This window comes from Notamacropus eugenii, chromosome 1 (genome assembly GCF_028372415.1).
Source record: "Notamacropus eugenii isolate mMacEug1 chromosome 1, mMacEug1.pri_v2, whole genome shotgun sequence".
NCBI classification, from domain to species: domain Eukaryota; kingdom Metazoa; phylum Chordata; class Mammalia; order Diprotodontia; family Macropodidae; genus Notamacropus; species Notamacropus eugenii.
Window position 1 is genome coordinate 666,258,328 of NC_092872.1, and position 19,627 is coordinate 666,277,954.

General features: G+C 40.6%; 1 protein-coding gene across 3 annotated transcripts in view; it reads left to right on the forward strand.

The window, feature by feature from the left end:
- The window catches only part of THADA (THADA armadillo repeat containing), a 433,436-nt gene that overhangs the window by 9,550 nt on the left and 404,259 nt on the right, over positions 1-19,627 (forward strand). For all 3 annotated transcript variants that reach the window (XM_072635750.1, XM_072635749.1, XM_072635751.1), the window contains 10 exons: positions 1,912-2,060; positions 2,188-2,220; positions 2,560-2,608; positions 3,974-4,164; positions 4,877-4,971; positions 7,881-8,101; positions 9,439-10,130; positions 14,252-14,406; positions 17,605-17,760; positions 19,466-19,588. In XM_072635750.1, coding sequence (XP_072491851.1) covers positions 1,912-2,060; positions 2,188-2,220; positions 2,560-2,608; positions 3,974-4,164; positions 4,877-4,971; positions 7,881-8,101; positions 9,439-10,130; positions 14,252-14,406; positions 17,605-17,760; positions 19,466-19,588 — 1,864 coding nt within the window. The remainder of the gene's footprint in view (positions 1-1,911; positions 2,061-2,187; positions 2,221-2,559; positions 2,609-3,973; positions 4,165-4,876; positions 4,972-7,880; positions 8,102-9,438; positions 10,131-14,251; positions 14,407-17,604; positions 17,761-19,465; positions 19,589-19,627) is intronic.

Genomic DNA, 19,627 nt, shown 5'->3' on the forward strand with positions numbered 1-19,627 from the left:
TGCCTGAGAGAACACTTCCTGCATTGCTCTCCGTGGGTCTTGGCTAGGAAGCCTCCAGCGGGCAGTAGACATACCCATAACATTAGTGACTCTCTGCCAAGTGAATGTCTCAGCGCCATCGAATATGTTTGCTTTCTTAGCTCAGACTTTGCACATTTTGACCCTTCCTGTGGAAACTCTTCCTGGAGTAAGGCATGTTTCAGAGTCAGCAAAGAAAGTTAAGCTAGAGGCCTGAGACCTGGTCTTTGGCTCTGGGGCTCTCCTTATTATTTACTCTCACCTGTCAGGCCCCAAAGAATGGTGGGAGCCTCTGGACCTTGGCATATATCAGTGCTGGAGTGCATTTTCTAATCAAGAAGGGAACAACTAACCAACATCACTGCATGTTCCTACCCCTCACCCCCCAAGTGTGGCTTCATTTTAGTTATCTGGATTAAAGCCTACTTAGGCTAATTGGACGGGGGCTAAAAATGATAGTTTTCTTAACCCTGTCTGGGTGTGGTAGTGATTCGTCTCAGTTAAGTGACTCTGTGGGGACTGGTCCTTGGGAAAATGAGAACATAGGTGAAGTTTCTGTTGTAACTTCCCTGCAGCTTCTGGGTCCTTTCCCTTCTTCCGTCAGTGTCTTCTCCTCAGGCCCAATGCTACGCGGCTTCCTACTATCAACAGAAAATTTTTAGACTTCCTAGAAATTATTTGTCTTATGAAAATAATATCTCAGGAAAAGTAAATCTAAGGGGTGGCTCTCTAAAAGTAGAATTTTAGATCTCAATTATACTTGGGTAGGGGCAACATTTTGAGGATGGGGGCTAACCTTTGTCCTGACCCTCATCATCCCATCAGCAACAACTGTATCCCAGGTCCTCGCTAAGTGCTTTATAATTATTATCTCATTTAATCTTTATATGATTCTAGAGAGAATGGTAATAAATGTACTACTTGGTGATTTGTTTCCTAGTATTTTTATTTGTAATTAAATAGATATTTAATTTGTAATAGATTTTACTTTCTATTGATTATGACGCAGCAAAAAGCACCTCTTTATGTAAAGAAGAAAAATTATTGTAAATAATTTGGAAAAAAGTCTGGAAGATTTGTATTTGGTAGAGCCCTTAGTCTGACAGAAGTTATGACTTCTCTGATACGGTACAGTTCTCTTTGGCCTATATTAGCTGACTAAAACATTCAAAAACAGACATTTCATATGGGCATGCCCTAGGTTTCACTATATGAATAAATCCATGTAGATTATGCCTACAGAAATGTCTATTTCTGTATAATTTCCCTCCAGGCCATAAGCATTTATTTGGCACCTACTGTATACCAGTTATTATGTGAGGCAATACAAAGTCAAAAGGGAAACAATTTCTACCCACAGGAAGCTTATATTCTGCATACAGGTACATATATAAATAGATGCTACATTTAAAATGTATGTAAAATGAACCTAAGATAGTTTGGGGAGGGACAGTATTAGTAGCTAGGGTGGGACCAGAAAGGGCCTTGGGTAGGAAATTGTGCTTGAGTTACATATTGAAGTAAACCAGGGATTCCAAAAGGTACCGATAAGGAGAGAGAGCATTCCAGGCTTGGGATCCCCAAGTGCAGAGGTTTGGAGAGGGCAGATAGAGTGTTTCATACAAAGCACATCCAGGCTAATACAGCTGCACTATAGAGCTCCTGGAGGAGACTGACATGTAATAAGGCTGGAAAAGCAGGAAAGGGCCAGGTTGGGACGACCTTTAAAGGCCAAATCATGGACTTTATCTTTCATCCTAGAAGAACTGGGGAAGCTGGTGGAGTTCATTGAGTAGGAGGAATAATGTGGTCGAGCCACTTACACAGACTCCAGTTAAACAGATTCATCGGTCCTTGGTTCTTAGAGTTTTGCTTTCCTTTTTTTCCTTCTAGTTCACTCAATGGCCTCCCTGAACTTTTTTTTGCTGATGCTGCACGTAGCTTCACCTGTTGTCTTCAAGAAGAACTAAGAACTACTAACCTGTATTCTTACAGGAGAGTGATTGACAACATTTCCTGCTGTATGGAGAACTTTAACCTGGGTGAGAGGGCATTCAGTATTTTTGTATTCTGCTGCTGTCTTTGGCTACAATTCTCAACTGGTATCATAAAACAGTGGAAATTTAAAACTGTGCTAATATTGGTTGTTGGGTCTTTTTTTTCCTCCAGGCAGGACAAGTATCATGAACCTGTTTAAAGATGGTAAGAGCCAGTTACTGAGTTTCTAATGCTGAGGAAAATCAATCAATATAAAAATGAGTTATAAAAAATAAATTAATCACTGCTGACTGCATGCTTCCTTCAGATTAGGAAGAAGGGAAATAGGTCCCTTGGGGGGCCCCCTTGCTTCTCCCTCTTGAAAAGCTACACATTTTGAGATAAAAACCAAGCTGTGCAAATGTAGGTAGAGTGTAATATAACATTTTTCATATACTAAAATTGAGATTTTAGTCAATAGGTTTTAGTTTGTGGTTTGTTTTTCTGTTTTTTAATCTTATCCTGGGGTCATGGTGTTCTTTAATTACATGTTTTTTGTTTCAGTGCTTCTGTTTCTACAGAAGGTTCTCGTTGGAATACCAGAAGAAAATAGGTAAAATACATTCTCTGTGCGTGTGTGTGTGTGTGAGACACACATACACATACATACATGTATAGCTTACATTTTCCCACAATTATTCATCCCATCAGCATGTATTAAGACCTCCCGGTGGAGCAGGCAGTGTGTTAGGTATTTGGGATATCAAAGCAGCAGGAAGTCCCACCCCACTGGTACAATGCCTGGTGGTGGTCAGTTGCCCATTGGTAGTGGCAGATAAGTGGCTAAGCCCTCCTGGCTGGCCTTTCATTCATGTATGCCAACTAAAGAGGTGAAACATTTTTTACAAAAGATCTCAGAGAGGTGATGCTCCAGGATCTGGTATTTTGGTGCATGTTGATCATTCTGTCTCTCTGGGAAGATATAACAGCAACAACTGTATCCCAGGTCCTCGCTAAGTGCTTTATAATTATTATCTCATTTAATCTTTATATGATTCTAGAGAGAATGGTAATAAATGTACTACTTGGTGATTTGTTTCCTAGTATTTTTATTTGTAATTAAATAGATATTTAATTTGTAATAGATTTTACTTTCTATTGATTATGACGCAGCAAAAAGCACCTCTTTATGTAAAGAAGAAAAATTATTGTAAATAATTTGGAAAAAAGTCTGGAAGATTTGTATTTGGTAGAGCCCTTAGTCTGACAGAAGTTATGACTTCTCTGATACGGTACAGTTCTCTTTGGCCTATATTAGCTGACTAAAACATTCAAAAACAGACATTTCATGGAGGACCGAGGCGTCGGTAAGCTATGGCAATCAGGGCAAATGACCTATTGTCTTTTTGCAGGGGACAGTAGTTGGCACTGCTAAGGAGATAAATAGCTGGAAGACAATGAAGAAGTAAGGAGTTAGTCACCCTGGTGCTAAAAAATAAAGATGCCACAGACCAATATACGTACACACACAGTATAAAGACAGTCCCTGCCCTCAAGGATCTCACAGTCTAATTCATATTTAATTTAACTAGATTTTGCCTGAATGAAAATAGAAAGGGTGATGCTGCCCACACAGTAGGATTTGTTCTTGGACCCACATCCCTGTGAGGATATTGTTGGTTATCAGGACACATAATTTTTTCAGGGGTTTGTAAAAGAAGCAATGAGTCTGACTCACAGAGTAAGTAGAAAATCAGCAAATCAGTGCATGGTTAAAGGAAAATAAAGGATAATAGGAAATGTTTTATTTAGAGGAAATTATCTTCCTTTTGGTAAAATTTGGTAAATTACATTTTGGTAAAAAAGGTACAAGTGTTTTTCATCTTTTGAATGTATGAGTGTTTTTCTTATAGGGGTGGGGGATGGTGAAACTTTTATTTAAATTTCCTTTCATGTTATTGTCTTTCTCTGTCTTTAGAAAGTTTACTGGAAACCACATTGCTCAGACAGAGTTGATGCACGACTTGCTGACAGCCATTAGAGTCTCTGTGACGCTAGTGCAGAAAGTACAAGACATCACTCAGGGAGATCTTTGGAAGATCCCCAGTTCTCCAATTTGGCAAAGCATGTGTGGCCTACTGAGCATTTTCTCCAAGTTCCTGAGGAATGGTAAATACAGCAGTATTTGCAGTATAACTGTAATTATAATCAATCTCTAATACTTTGTTGAAACAGGTTAATAAATTATTTTAAAGAGGGCAGTCACGGTTCCTTGTCATATTTGCCATTTTCTTTCAAATGTAGCAGGTTAGTGGAGGTAATTTGTAGACATTGTGACATAGTGGCTGCAGAGCTAGCCTTGGAGTTAGGAATAACTGGGTTCTGGGCCCCCTCTGGTACATACTGGCTGTGTGACTCTGGACAAGTCACTTACCCTCTCAATGCTCCAGACTGGAGGAGTCAAACCCATAGCCCTCAGGCACCAGAAACCAGCAAAATGCCAGAGTTTGGCCTGAACCACATTAAAGTGTAATTGGAAAATGTCGAACAAAATAAATAAAAGTACAAGACAACACAGATAATGTTAATTCATGGTTTTCTAAGTTGGCAGCCTGCAGGGCATCACTGTTGTGGACAGCTCTATGAGTGTCCCAGAAGGTGCTGCTGCCTTCACAAAGGCAGGTTCTCTACCTGGAAGATTCAGGTGCAGGTTCTGTTCCTTTGTATAAGGGCTGATACTTCTCTAAGATTTCAGCATTTGCAGAATGCCTTACTCATACTATCTTGTTGTGTAGCATGTGGGCAAAACTGATGGTTTATTAAGGAATTGTTCAAGAAGACATATTTCTTAATAAGTGCTTTGTACTTTTCTGCCAAATAGATGACCTTTTACAGAACATTCAGAGTACATCCGGGTTAGCCGTCATTCTTCTCATTAAGACTCTGTGTGCTACAACTGAAGTGATACCTGGTTTGGTGAGTTGATCTTTCTTTAAGTCGTACCAGTTAAATATTGTTAAATGTGATATAATTTGATTATTTTGTTTACGTGTTATTTAAAGTTTCTCTTATTCACCCACATTTCTTATGGTGTTAGATTCATTTACAAACAAGGACATATCGAATTAAGATTTCTTCTGCATAGTGGTAATTTATCCACGTCTGTGTGCTAAATATTAACAGCTAATCCACATAACTCAAGTTTTTTTGAAGTGTGTTAAAGGCAATGCATATGTTACTGTGTTTTTGAAATAAGGTCTTTTATTTGCCTCCAAAATATTGTAGTGACTCTCTTAATAGATGCAACATTTCCTTCTAAAAGAACGCATTTGAATTTAAAAATGACTGTTTCAGTCATATTTATAGGAAACGTTTCATTTTGGACCTTATGTGGATACTTTTCTGTATCTGTGAACCTGCTGATATAGGTACCACATTTTCTGGTTATAAATCTCTCTGTTCTGTAAAATTCCTCATTGGTAATATGTTGCAGACTGCTCATACCCCCTGTGCTCCTCTCCATTTCCCTTTGGATCTCCAACTGTCATTTTTCATAAACTATGAATGTTGATATTTAAAAGATGACTCTTTGTTTTATGGAGATGTTTGGGATCATTAAAAGCATTATGCAGTTTCCCAAAGGCAATTCGACCCGCTCTTCTATTCCATTAAAGCCTCGTTCAAATCCCTCCATGGTGTCTTTAAAAGACACATATATTGATGGTACATGGTGCATTTTATATCCAACTGCATACCATAGCCCAGCCAAAAGAAGAGTATTACAGACTCCCACTGTGGTTTTTATTTGTTTATGATTAAAAAGAATTAAGCATTTAATTTGGCAGAGTAAAATATTGCTTTAAAGGCCTTCCTCTAATTAGGTATCCTGCATACGTATGTTAGTCATACAAGATTCTTTGAAATAAAAAGAAAACTATTTAAAGACCCTCTGATTATTGGTATCAAGGGAGGCAAAAAAACAAAGGCATGTATGGTCTGCAAGGTCTTTATCACTGACATGGAGGATGTGCAGAACAAATGCATGAAGGGAGACCCTTATAAATGGTGGGGGCCCCAAATGCTCCTGTGTGCCAATGATGTGCTGATTTTCTCAAGCCCTGCAATATTGTGGAGCTTCTAAAATGAGACCTGTAATCACCCAAAAGAGTTTGGCCTGCTTCATTAGTGCTTTTGGTATTTTCCATGTAGTATATTTTTAAAAGTGGCATGGGATAGGAAGTAGAATGCTAGGCTTGGAATCAGAAAAGTTTGGCTTCAAATCCTGTTCTGATACTTCTTAGCAGTGTGCCTCTGGGTAAGTCTCTCAACACATATGTGCTTCAGTCACGTAAAACTTATGTATTAAATCATGGAGGAAGCTTACACATTGGGAGTACCCACATTGGGAGTACCCTACTGACGCTTCTAGTTGTTGCTGTGGTGTGTCTGGGATTCTGATCTTTTTTTTTGTTAGAAAGCACTCATTCAGAATTGTGTAAATCCACATTATGAATAATGTAAGTTGCATTTAAATAGATTTCAGTATGTAATCAATTTCAACATACAATCATTTCTATTTATAATCTCAATATATAATCTGCTGTTAAACAGATGTTTCAGTCATCGTTGGATTCACACATACGATAATCTATCAGTTGTTACTGTAATTTTAAATTGTAGCATTATTTCAGATTACACAGACATACTTTAGTCTATGGTATTGTTCAGTTTTTTTGAGGTCAATAAAAGGACTTGTGTGATAATTTTTAAAATGCCATTTAGATAAATGTAATCAAATTATTTTTAAAACATATTGATTTATTTTTAGTTTTCAATATTCCCTTCTATAAGATTTTGAGTTCTAAATTTTCTTCACCCGCCCCACGATGGCGTGCAATCTGATATAGACTATATATATATATTCATATTAAACGTATTTTCACATTAGTCATGTTGTAAAGAAGAATTAAACCAATGAGAGAAACCAGAAGAAAGAAGAATTCAGATTCCATAGTTCTTTTTCTGGATATGGATAGCATTTTCCATCATGAGTCTTTTGGACTTGTCTTAGATCCTTGCCTTGCTTAGCTGAGATGAGTCTGTCAAAGTTAGTCCAGTGTTGCTGTTAGAGTGTACAATGTTCTCCTGGTTCTGCTCACTTCACTCAGCATCAGTTCATCTAGGTCTTTCCAGGTTTTTCTGAAGTCCACCTTCTCATCATTTCTTCTGGAACAACAGTATGCCGTTACATTCCTATACCACAACTTGTTTAGCCACTCCCCAATTGACGGGCTTGTTTCCATCAAGTTATTTTTAATTTCATGTAGATTGTGTGCTTGCAGACAGAGTGAAGTGGAGAGCTAAATGGTCATCTTTCTAATCTAACTATAGGTCTAAGTCAGTCCAATCCGTCACTAGCCATCTCACCCAGTGCCTGCCACTGTTCCTCCCAGTGCAGCTGTTTCTGTGTCTGCCTCACGCACATAGACATCCCGATTGTGCCTTTGACTTTGCCTGTGCGCCAGATATTATTTCAAGGATCATTTTTATTAGTTCTCACAAGTTGAGTGAAGTTTCAGAATTCAGCTTCTTTCTTCTATTGTTTCTTCAGAGCATTGTTGTACACCTGCCTGCAGATGGCACCGTGCTGACATGTATTGGAAAACCAGCATGGCCCCTGCCCTCTAGAAGCTTAACATTTGAAAAAGGAAAAGCCCTTAATGTTGTCTTTACTGCAACTACTACTAATTTATATTCTGCTATATTCTTTCTTGATTGCTTTTAGGCAAAAATGTCAGGGCAGATATAATTTGGACTTACTGTTTTGGTGACTTTTTTTGGAAAGAATCTTTTGGTGACTTGTGTGTTAATTTAATTTTTTCCAGGTGAACCACTTGATTCTTCATTCATTGGGAAGTTCTGGGGTACCCGAGTGGTTCATGAGCAGCTGTGGAAGCCTGTGTGTGGAGGACATCCCTGGGCCAGCCCTCCTCTTCCTGTGTCAGGGAGCTTTGGCTATGTTAGACTGGAAGAATGGGAGCATGGGCCAGAGTGGAGAGAAACTCCTTTTGGATATTGCCAGTGTTTTGTTCCACCTGAGTTTGCAGTGAGTTCATTTTCTGCTCTGTACCATCTTCGATTGTAAGAATGGCTTGGTCATGATTGGAAATAGTTAGAAAATGAAAGCTGAACAAATTGATTTAATAATGTCTTTAGGTGTCTGTGTAAGGATTGCCATAGTATGAAATTAAGGCAAATGGGACCATTTGATGCAAGTTTTTGGTGACACAGATACACAAGTGGAGCTGCTTTTTCATTGTTGGGAATATTCCCACCAACGATGCAGGTAGCAACCCATCCATGCCTCTCTCATGACTGTTCTGTGTCTTCTCATAAATTAACCACAGAAGGTGTCTGGGTCTCCCCAGCCTTCTAAGATCCTTTCTTGCCTTCTCCTGATGACACTGTTTTGTCAATGTGGCTATCCTTTTTCACACACCTGTTTCTTTGATGACATCCTTTGTTCCATTTCTTCTTGAGAGTTCCTGAGCCACAAGAGTCTCTGATTAAAATATCTAAAATCATTTAAACATTTAGGCCACACTTGTTATGTTTTTTACTGTAAAATTATATTTTCTGTTTCTAGAGTGAGAATTTTATATAGCCTTTGTTTTTAATGAGGCAATCTTGGCAACGCAATTCACAGAGCTCTTTCATTTCCAGGCATTGTTACCTTTTAAGTGGAAAGTGATGGCATGCTTAAAATGACAGGCTGAAGATTCAGTTTGTCATCAACCATCGTAGAGATATGAAAATGTGATAGTCCAGTACTTATTTTTAACTTTACCTTCTAGTTCTGTTTTGGGAGTATATGATTATCCTCCAGAACAAATTGTAGATTTTTGTATCAGAAAGAATATTTAAAATCATAAAAAATTAATTGTAAAAGTAGGGCAGCTAGATGGTGCACTGAATAGAGCACTGGGCTTCGAATCAGGAAGACTCATCTTCCTGAGTTTAACACTTACCAGCTGTGTGACTGGTGCCATTAAGAGGCAAGTCACTTAATCCTGTTTGCATCAGTTTCCTTATCTATCAGATGAGCTAGAGAAAGGAAATGGCAAAGCACTCTAGTATCTCTACCAAGAAACCTCCAAATGGGGTTGCAGAGAGTCAGACGTGGCTGAAGCAACTAAACAGCAACAAAATTTTAAAAGTGATGAAAGTTTTATGTATTAAAAAAGGAAATCTCTTTGGGGCTTATTTAGATTGTTTTTCCCATGTGCCATCCATAATAATAATTTTAGTAATTTAGTAACAATTTTGTACTCTGGTCTCATTGTATTTTTTTCTTTTGTAGTTTATCATTCTAAATCATCATAAAGTCATAGTAGAAATATGGGGTTATTTAACAGCAAACTTTTATCATTAATTTTCCTTTAGGCTCAAGGAATCAAGCTTGGAAATGTTTCTGTCTAGAATTTTGGTGATGTGGACCCATTCAGCCTTGGATATCTTTGAATCAAGTTCTTTGAATCTAAAGAGCAATCTGAATGGGAATTCTGACACAGTTGGAAGACTTCTGGAGTATGTCTATACCCACTGGGAACATCCCTTGGATGCTGTGAGACATCAGACAAAAACAATCTTTAAAAATCTCCTTCAGATACACCAGTGCACCGTGGAAGGGTCTGCCTGTGTCTCTGACCCTTTCTTCTTGGGACTTATAGAGAGCCTATTAAGGTTGGAATGGCATGTTAAGGGAAAATACACCTGTCTCAGCTGCCTGGTAGACTGTGTAGGGATTGAAAATATTTTAGCAGTGAATAAAATGATCCCTTCTCAGATCCTGGAGGTGATGGGTGATCAGTCCCTGGCCTCTTATGCAAGTGACCTCCTAGAAGCCATGTTTAAGAATCACAAGAATCGTTTGAAATCCCAGTCTCTTTGTAGCCCTTGGATTGATCAGTGGCATGAGACATGGGTTTCTCCTCTCCTCCTCATACTGCGTGAAGGGAGCCTGGAACAGACGGCTTACATAATTGATTATTATTTGCCAAAGCTATTGAAATGCAGTCCTGAAAGCCTCAGTTACATGGTAAACATTCTTCAGACTTCCACTAACATTAACACAGGTAAGAAAGTCCAGTTTTCTGAAAGAAAGCTCAATTATGAATGAGGGGGAAAGGGCACAAAGGAAGTATTTATTAAGTCTACCATGTGCCAGGCACCATGCTAACTAAGGACTTTACAAACATTATCTCATTCACAAAGACCCTGGGAGGTAGGTGCTATTATTATCCTCGTTTTACAACTGAGGAAACTGAGGCAGACAGATTAAGTTACTTGCCCAGGGTCACACAGCTAGCAAGTGATTGAGGCCATAGACCCATATGAAATCTACTTAAAGGCAGCTACAGATAAATGTTGGCACTGTCATATTTGACTGCATCATCAGGGAGGAAGTAGTCCATGTAAGTCAAATTTTCAGATAACTCTTTCGTGTCTTCCCTTCCTAAAATGCATGAGATAATTCCCTGCCTTCTTAAACAGAATATTGAACATAATATCATCAGGTCTTTCTCCTTCCTCCCTGTTGCTCTTGCCTTCCCTCTAACAATACTTATCATTTGCGCTGTATCTATTGTGTTTGCACATAATTGTTTGCATGTTGTCTGCCCCATAACAGCGTTAGGACTTTAACCTTCCAGGCTTCAGGTCCAGTGTTCTGTCTGCTTCTCCTCCCAAGCACCCTATGAACAGACCTAACACCCTATAAAGTAGACATGGGGACCTAGAAAATGTAGGCTTTTAGGGTGTAGAGGCAAGCAGGAGATGAGCAAACAGCTTTTCACATCTCAGCTCCTGAGCACGTTACAGTATTTCTGATTTGTGTTGGTGCTGGTGTTCAGTCATGTCTGACTCTGTGACCCCATTTGGGGTTTTCTTGACAGATAATAAAGTGGTTTGCCATTTCCTTCTCCAGCTCATTTTACAGATGAGGAAACTGAGGCAAGCAGGATTAAATGACTTTCCCAGGGTCACACAGCTAGTCAGTGTCTGAGGCCAGATAGGAACTCAGGAAGGTGATTCTTCATGATTCTAGGCCTATCCTCTGTGCTCTATCCGCTGGGCCACCTAGCTGCTCCGGTTTATATAAGTAGTAGGGCAGGATTTCATACATTTTAGAAAGAGAAGAAACTAAACAGTCATCTGAAAAATTTACTTTCGTGCTCCTTGATGATCCTGAATAAATAAATAAGGTAAACAAAGCATTGCTGACATTCATTTGTAGCTGCCTTTGGGTAGGTTTCATTTGGGTTTATGGATAAAAGATATGATTTCTCCCTTTTTTGAGTAGGTTTCAGATGTTATTAGGGTTGGTTTGTATTGTTGTCCTAAGATGTACAGAGGGACAGAGACCTTTCCTGGCCTTGCTGTGTAGGGCAGCTGTCCAGCCTGTTACTGTGTCCCCAGAAATAACTAGGTCTTTTGAGTATGGATGGCCATGGCTTCTGTTAGATGAAATCCTTAAACGTCTAGGTTTGATATATTTTCTGCTTCCTTCCCCTAGGAGCTGCCAGTTGCAATTCTCCTCTTTCACCTGTTTTCATGAGCTTCATCTGCCGCTGTTTCTGTAGATAGTTACGTTTGACTTCATTAGTCCACTCATAGTTGTATTTAGGCCCAAACTGTCCCTTGCCGATTATCTTCTGATTTACTCTTTTTGATTGGTGATAATAAAACTGATCACGTTCCTGCCTCTTTGGACCCTGTAATCCACTAATTGTAATAGATGGCTCAAAGAAGCAATTAAAAAGGAAAAAAAAGAGGCCTACAAAGCAAATTAAAAAACAATCTGAATGCTTAAAGGTTAGGGAATAACTGAATGAACTGATGCATCAGCAGTGGTGTGCCATAATACTGATAAGAATAACAGATATGAAAAGAGTGATGAAATAATGCTAAGTGAAAGCCCAACTCAAAGAGTGGGCTAGGCACTGATGATAACTTAAAATCTAAAAAAAACTTACTCATACATGTATGTAACTGTACAAAGACATTAGCATTGGATTTGCGTCAGAGGACCCAAGTTCGAATACCTGTTCTGCTTGTTAAATATGGTGTGACCTTGGGCAAGTCATTTAACTTCTTGAGGTCACTGTGTGTAATTGCTTTGAAATGATTGAAGAAAGGTGGCTAGATTTTAGGTGAGGTTAAGTCTTTAGGATTTGCAAGAGGCCCAAACCATTTTTTGGTCTGAGGTGGAGAGGGGGAGTAGGTGGCATGCCCTCTAGTTTCTTCATTTGTAAAATGAAAGGGTGCCATGGAAAGAGTAGATTTTGGGGTCAGGCCCTGGGTTTGAGTCCTTGCTGTCCCTCCTCACTGCCTTTGTGATCTCGGATAAGTCAGGTACGTTCATTGGTCCTCATGAGGGCCTTGGAGTAGGTCATAGTGGGCTTACAAAATCTAGAGCTGCAAAGGGCTCAGAGATCATGTAGTTGCAACTTCTCACTTTAAAATGAAGAAACTGAGGATGGGGTGGGGGAATAATTGACTTGTCTAAGGTCACGCAGGTCGTTGGCATTGGGGATGGAATTTTTAAAAAAATTTTATTTGTTTTCAGTGTTCTACAATCACTTCCATGTAACTTAGATTTTTTTCCCCCTCCCTCCCCCTCCTTCCCCCCTCCCTTCTCCTTCCTCCATGAGATGGCATTATATAGGTTCTACACATACATTCCCATTAAATAAATTTTCACCTTAGTCGTGTTACACAGAATAATTAAAATGAATGGGAGAAATCATAAAACAAACCAAAACGTAATACAAAAGAAAATGATCTGCTCCAGTCTGCAATCAAATTCCATAGCTCTTTCTCTGGATGTGGAAGGCATTTTGCCTTAAGAGACCATTGGGAATTTTTTAGGTCCTTGCATTGCAATGAAGCACTAAGTGTACCAGAAAAATTCCTCGCACACTGTGGTTGTTGCTGTGCACAGAGTTCTCCTGGTTCTGCTCCTTTCGCTCAGCATCAGATCATATAAGCCCTTCCAAGCCTCTCTGAAGTCTTCCTGTTCCATTTCTTATAGCACAGTGGTATTGCATTACATTCATATCCCACAATTTATTCAGCCAAACCCCAGATGATGGGCTTTGGGGATGGAATTTTAACCCCAGTACTCTGACCTCAGAATCAATTCTCTTTCTTCTGTACCTTGCTGACTTCATAATTTATTCCTTTTTTGGGTAAATTTTTTAATTGTACAGTTAGACACAAAATGTATCAGGTGTCATGTACACAGCAGACTATAGGAGAGGATCAAATATAAAACTCCATGGTTTCTGACACTCTTCCCAACGCTAAATCACCTTTCTAGCACTGATATTTTATGATGTGTGATTCACAAGGCCCTTTCTGGTTCTAAGTTCTATGATCTTTTGACTTTGAGGGAATTTCTTATACTTGTTCTCAATGTCATGATCAGTAATTTTTTTTTATGTAAAACTAAATAAGTTCATAATAAAAATATTTTAAAATAAATGAAGTAGAGACAGAAACCTTATTCCAAGGGAATGAAGAGAAAGGGGCAGCAGTGATGGTAGACAGCTCTCTTGAGAAGGCTGGCAATGATGGGAGGAAAGGAATGGGATGACAAGACCAGAGGGCAATGTTTTTAGGATGGTGAAGACCTGAGCATGTTTGAAGGCAGAAGGAAAGACGCCAATAGAAGAAGAAGGGTTGAAGATGCCAAAGAGAGAGGGGATGATTGATGGAACAAGGTCACAGTAGGAGATGGAAGGGAGGACCTCTATGAGGAACTGGGGCAATGGAGGAGGAGATGGTTGAAGCCATCGAGATGCCTTGAGGCATACGAGAAGAGGCCTGAGGAGCCCACAGAAGGGTAGTGGCAATCTTCTCAGAGATTAGGAGGCTCTCTTGTTGACTGAGAGCATGATGGGAAGGAGAAGTGAGATTCAGATAACAGTGAGGTTTTGAAGTGTGGACAGTTGAGGGAACTAGCATTAGATAGCCTTCATCTTTTTAATAAATTATTCTTGTTAGAAATTTTATTTATTTCTTTATGCTATGGAAGTAGTTTGTTTACCCATGTCTGGTGGAAGAATCGGCAGTGTGGTTATTTAAAATTGCAGCTGTCATTCCATGACTCAGTAATGCTGGTGTGCCAATGGTATGCCAATGTTGTTTTCATTGTGTTATCCGGGAGTACAACTTTTTCCCCTCCTGTCCTTAGGGTCCTGCCACAGCAGAGGCTCCCTGGGAGCTCTGATGGCCTGTCTGAGGACAGCTAGGGCTCATGGCTATCTGCAGTCTTCATCTCATGTTACATGGAGTAGTCTTGTATCCAGTGCAAAAATAAAACAAGGTTTAGTTCATCAGCATTGCCAGGTAAGTAAATAAAAACCACTGGAGTTATAGAAGTTATAAGTCATCCCTCCATTTGTTATTTCATTGGAAACTGTGGAGAGCCTTATGCTGTAGTCCCCTGCTATGGGCCAGGAAGGGGATACCAATCGTCCTCTGCCCTGAAATTCTTTGCCCTTTTTCCATTGTTCACTCTCAACCTTGGTTCGGTCCCACCATCCATCTGCCTTCTCTTCTCCTGGGCTGCTGAAGGCTGCCAGGGAGCTCATAAAATTTTCCTGACTTGGCCCCGTCCTTTTCCTTACCCTCTGACTAGCTCTCTTATCGCATTGCTTAAAACCTCCCTACTCCCTGGCTTCTGCCTTCTCTGGGTGGATGGCTCTGCCTCCTGGCATCCTGAGAAGATGGAAGCCATATTTCAGTGAGCTCCCTTGGTTCCCTGCCGTCATGCCTCTGAGTGGCTCTGTGTTTTTACCCATCCTTTGCTTGTGTTCCAATCTCAGAGGAGAGGTAGTTCTTCTTTTGTCCAAGGCAAGCCTTTCACTTGTGACTTAGATCTTATCCCTTCTTTTCTCCCCCTCCCCCTCCAACCTTCCCATTCCTGTCCCTTCAGTATCTTCCTTTTTTCTGGCTGCTTCTTACTGTCTACACACATGATCAGGTCTCTCTCCTTTCTTAAAACAAACAATAAACAACAACCCTTTCCCTTCATGCTGCCCTCCCCTTGAGTTACCATTTCATAGCTCTCTTTCCTCTCATTGCCTAGAAAGACTAGAGGTACACTTAGTACCAATGGTGGGATGGGATCTGGACCCCTGGACTTTCCCACTTTAGTTGGGACTTGAAGGAAGCCAGGATGGTGAGGAAGAGAATTCTAGGCACAGGGAACAGACAAGGCATAGGTTTGGAAGATGGTGTCAGTGAGGAAGCCAGTGTTACTATATCACTGAGTGGAAGGGAGTCAAGTGTAAGCAGACTGGAAAAGTTGGCAGTGTCAGATTATTAAGTCAAATGAGCGATTTTGTGTTTGGTCCTCGAGGAGCAAGCCTCTGGAACTTGTGTCAGGAGGGATAACAAGGTCAGACTGAGGATGGGCTGGAGTGGGGAGAGACTTGAGGCAGGCAGAGCCATCAGTAGGAGATTGCAGTTGTCCAGGTGGGAGGTGAGGAGGACCTGCATCCAGGTAGTGGCAGGCTCAGAAGAGGGAGCATAAGAGATACATTACAAAGGCAAAGTCAACAGAACATGATGCCAGGCTGGACATGTGGGGTGAGGAGTTGAAGATGGCTCCTCAGTTAGGAGCCTGGGGAATTCCTTGGAATTCCAAGTGACTAGCAGTCATCATCACCAGTATATTCTATCATATCTCAACACAGCATTCCAAAACAGAATTTTTCCTCTCATAAACCTTCCCTCCTTCCAGCTTCCCGGATTCTGTTGATAATGCCACCATCTACAGAGCTGATGCTATGGGATGAGCTGAATTTCAGAACCTCAGAGCCATCCCTAACTTTCCTCTTTTTCACTTATCTCCACCACCACACTTCATTCCAAAGTAGGCAGATGCCAAGTCTTAGCAGTTGTGTCTCTATGACATCTCTTGCATCCTTCCCCTTCTCTCCACTCATGCCATCCCCACTGTAGGTCAGGCCCTCATTACCTCTCTCTATAATAGCCTCCCAACTTGCCTCCTTGCCTCCAGTATTTCTCTTTTCCAGTCTGTCTTTCATACCATTGCTTAAACAATGTTCCAGGTACTCACTTGACCTCTGCTGAAAAAGCAAAAAACAAAAAACCTTCCTTTAGCATAATACATAGAGGTCTTAGCCTAGCATTCAAGGCCCTGTGAAAGCTGATTTTGACCTTCTTTTGCAAATTTTGTTTCATATTACTCCTTTTCATCTACATTCAGCCAAACTGAACTACAAGCCGTTTCCCATGACTTTTATACAAGCTCTGTCCCATACCTGAGATACCCTCCCTACTCATCTTAGCCTCTTAGAATCCTCCTTTTCCAACTAGACTTGGGCCAGGTCTCACCTTGTCAAGTTTTCTCTGATTTCCTACATATGAGAATATTCTTTCCTCAGCTTTTCCTAAAGTACTTTGGATCCTTCCTTTGCACCTGTCACACTGTACCTTTATATTTTACTTGGTTGTATAGAGGTTGTATCCTCCCAGTAGATCATAAGCTCCACAGGCATCATAACTGCTTAATAAGTAGCTATTGAGTTGGAGTAAATTTAGAAGACAGTCCCTATCTTAAATTATCTTCCAATTTATTTAGGAAGGTAAGACAAACATATGTAAAACAACTAGGGAACAAATGATAAGATAATTAAAGTTCAAATATAGAGTAATAAACAGAAACTGTCAATGCTGGTGGAACACTGAATAAGACAGTGGTCAGGACAGGGTCAGTTAGTCAGGGAGTGATTCTTGTAGAAAATGAGTCTTGACCCAGACCATGAAAGGTGGAGCTTAGAGGGTGTTGCTGGCTGTTTGGCTGTTTTAAGCACAGAAATATGAATGAGTAATAAATATTAGAGGTAGGAGATGGTGTTTGTAGGGGCCAGTGGACAGGACTGGCTTGACTGATGGGCAGCGTTGATAGTAATGAGTGATGAGATTGTATGGATAATTGGAGGGACTGAGTAAGGAAGGGCAAAGTCACGCCATGGATTGAAAAGTGTATTAATAAAGAACCCCATCAACATACTGTAAACAATGTTTGAGGAAGATTGATCTGATTTCTGTTGGCATGATGGACCAGAGTAAGGAGAGCCAAGAAACTGGGTACTAGCTGGCAATCCAGGTGTGGAGCAAGGAACACTTGGGAAACAGAAGTCCCAAAGAAGGATGAATCGCAGAGATGCCATGAAGGGAGAGTTGACAGGGCTCAGTGAAGTTTTATACATGCCCAGTGGAACATGCCTGACCAGTGATTATAGTCTTTTATGCTGTTTTATCTTGCCTGTTGTGCGTTTTGGGAGATTCAGTTGTATGTACGCAGGGCTTCTGCCTGATAGGTTGAAACAATCAATAAAATCAATGAAAAGGAGACAGGGAAGAAAACATCAAATAAAAAACCCATCTCCATGTGCCAGTGGTATTCCTGCTAGTTAGGGCTTATGTGGTTGCTTCAGGCTTTTAAGAAAGTTTGTGTCCTGTTGGATCTCATCAGAAAATTAAATGTTTTTTTCCTTGTTTTTACTCTCTTAGGTTCGCATTGATGCTTTAGGTTTGCTCTGTGAAAGTCACCGCAGCACTGAAATCGTCTCTGTGGAAGAGATGCACCTGGTTCAGTTCTTTATTCTGTACAACCTGAACAGTCAGTCTCCTGGCATGAGGCAGCAGATCTGTTCTCTCCTGCAAAAGGTGACCTTGAAGGACATTTATTAACCACCCACCTGTGTGGCAAGCAAGGGGTTAGGCACTTAACATAAATTACCATAATGCATGTCCTCACTGAAGTGTCATTGGTGTTTGTCAGTGGGTTAAGTCACGAGGCCACCTTCTCTAACTACCTCGTGGAAGAGGGGCTTAGGTACAGTCTAGGCTGGGGACAGAACACTTGAAGTTCCTTCTCAGGCCTCTTTAGTAGAGTCTTCAAGATTAAAATTAAAAGTGGAAAATGTCATCATTATTTACCAGCAGTTTTGCTTTCAGTGATCTATTTTGTTGACATCACTCCCCTTTCCATATACTTTTTTGTTGAGTTGTCAGGAATAGTTGGGTTGATTTTTACAAATTTTAGCACCTGCCAGGGTGGTTATGAGCATCAAATGAGAGTATTTGTAAAAAGTACTTGGCATAGTTCCTGGCACGTAGAAGGCATTTAATAAATGTTTATTGAATGAATGAATGAAGACAGTTTACATCTGGCTCCATGACTAGGTGCATGACTTTTGGCAAGTTGCTTCACTTCTGTTTGCCTCAGTTTCCTCATCTGTAAAGTGGGAGTGGTAGCAGCTCCCACCTCCCAAGGTTGCTGTGAGAACCGGATGAAATGATGTGTGTGAGTGCTTAGCATGTTACTGGCACACAGCAGGTGCTGTATAAATGCTGCTGGGGTGGTTAAGGGCTTTACACATACCCTCTGCATTCATATAACTGTGACCCATCCATGTCTGCTCATCCTGTACTACTCACCAGTAAAGGGAGGCAAGTTACTGGTTACTGCCCTGGAATTCAGAGCCCTCTGTGGAGCCATGAAGTCATGGGGAGGTGGGTTGGGGCTAACTGGAGGGGGTGGGGAATTTTGCCTACGTAGCTTTTGTGATTATCTGACTCTAAGTGGGTTATAAATGCCCTGAGGGGCCTATGCCCTATATACGGGGGAGGGTGGTTGGGGGGCGGAGTGTAGTTGTGTTAGCTACAAGCCTAGGGACTAGCTATGGGGGCAGGAGTGTGGGATGCCATCCAACTTCCCACTTTTCCTGTTGGTTGAACTGACACTCCTTCAGAATCAAACTAGAGCCCCTGGGTTTAGAGGACCACAGCCCCCACTTTATAGATGGAGACACACACAGACAGCATGGGCTAGTGGTTAAGAACTGGCCTCAGAGTCGGGAAAGCCTGGGTTCTAGTACTGCTTATATGACATAATGTCTCTCTGACCCTGGTTGCGTTTCTTAACCTCTCAGCATCTGGGGCGACTCTGTAAGACTCTAAGATGCTGAACGATTGCTGGTCCATGTTGGTATATGGAGTTTCCTCAGTGAGAGGAACTTGCAGGTTCAGAAAATACGCACAAATACATACACACACTCACAAACACTCTCATATCTACATGCACACACATGCCCCTCCTCCCTCCCTGCCTGCCTCTCTCTCTGTATATATACATATATATGTGAAATGTGCATACGTACACACACACACACACACACACACACACACACACACACACACACACACACACACTTACATTGTGGTTGATAGTAAGGTGTTTCATGAAAGAAACAGTTTAACGGGGCTCTAGAATCATACTTTTTTATGCTTAGTAAGTTTTTACTTATATCCTGGTATTTGTGCTTTTATATCCTTCCTTCATTTTGTTTTTATTCTTTTTCTCCCAAAGCTGTTCGGTAGGATACAGGAAAGTTCTCAGGTCCTTTACAAATTGGAGCAAAATAAGTCCCAGCAAGAATCTATGAATGATTCGACTGAGGAGAATCCTTCCAAGACTTTACAGCAATATCAGGTAGGTAATAGATTTCTAGAAAATCAGAATTGGTTTTTT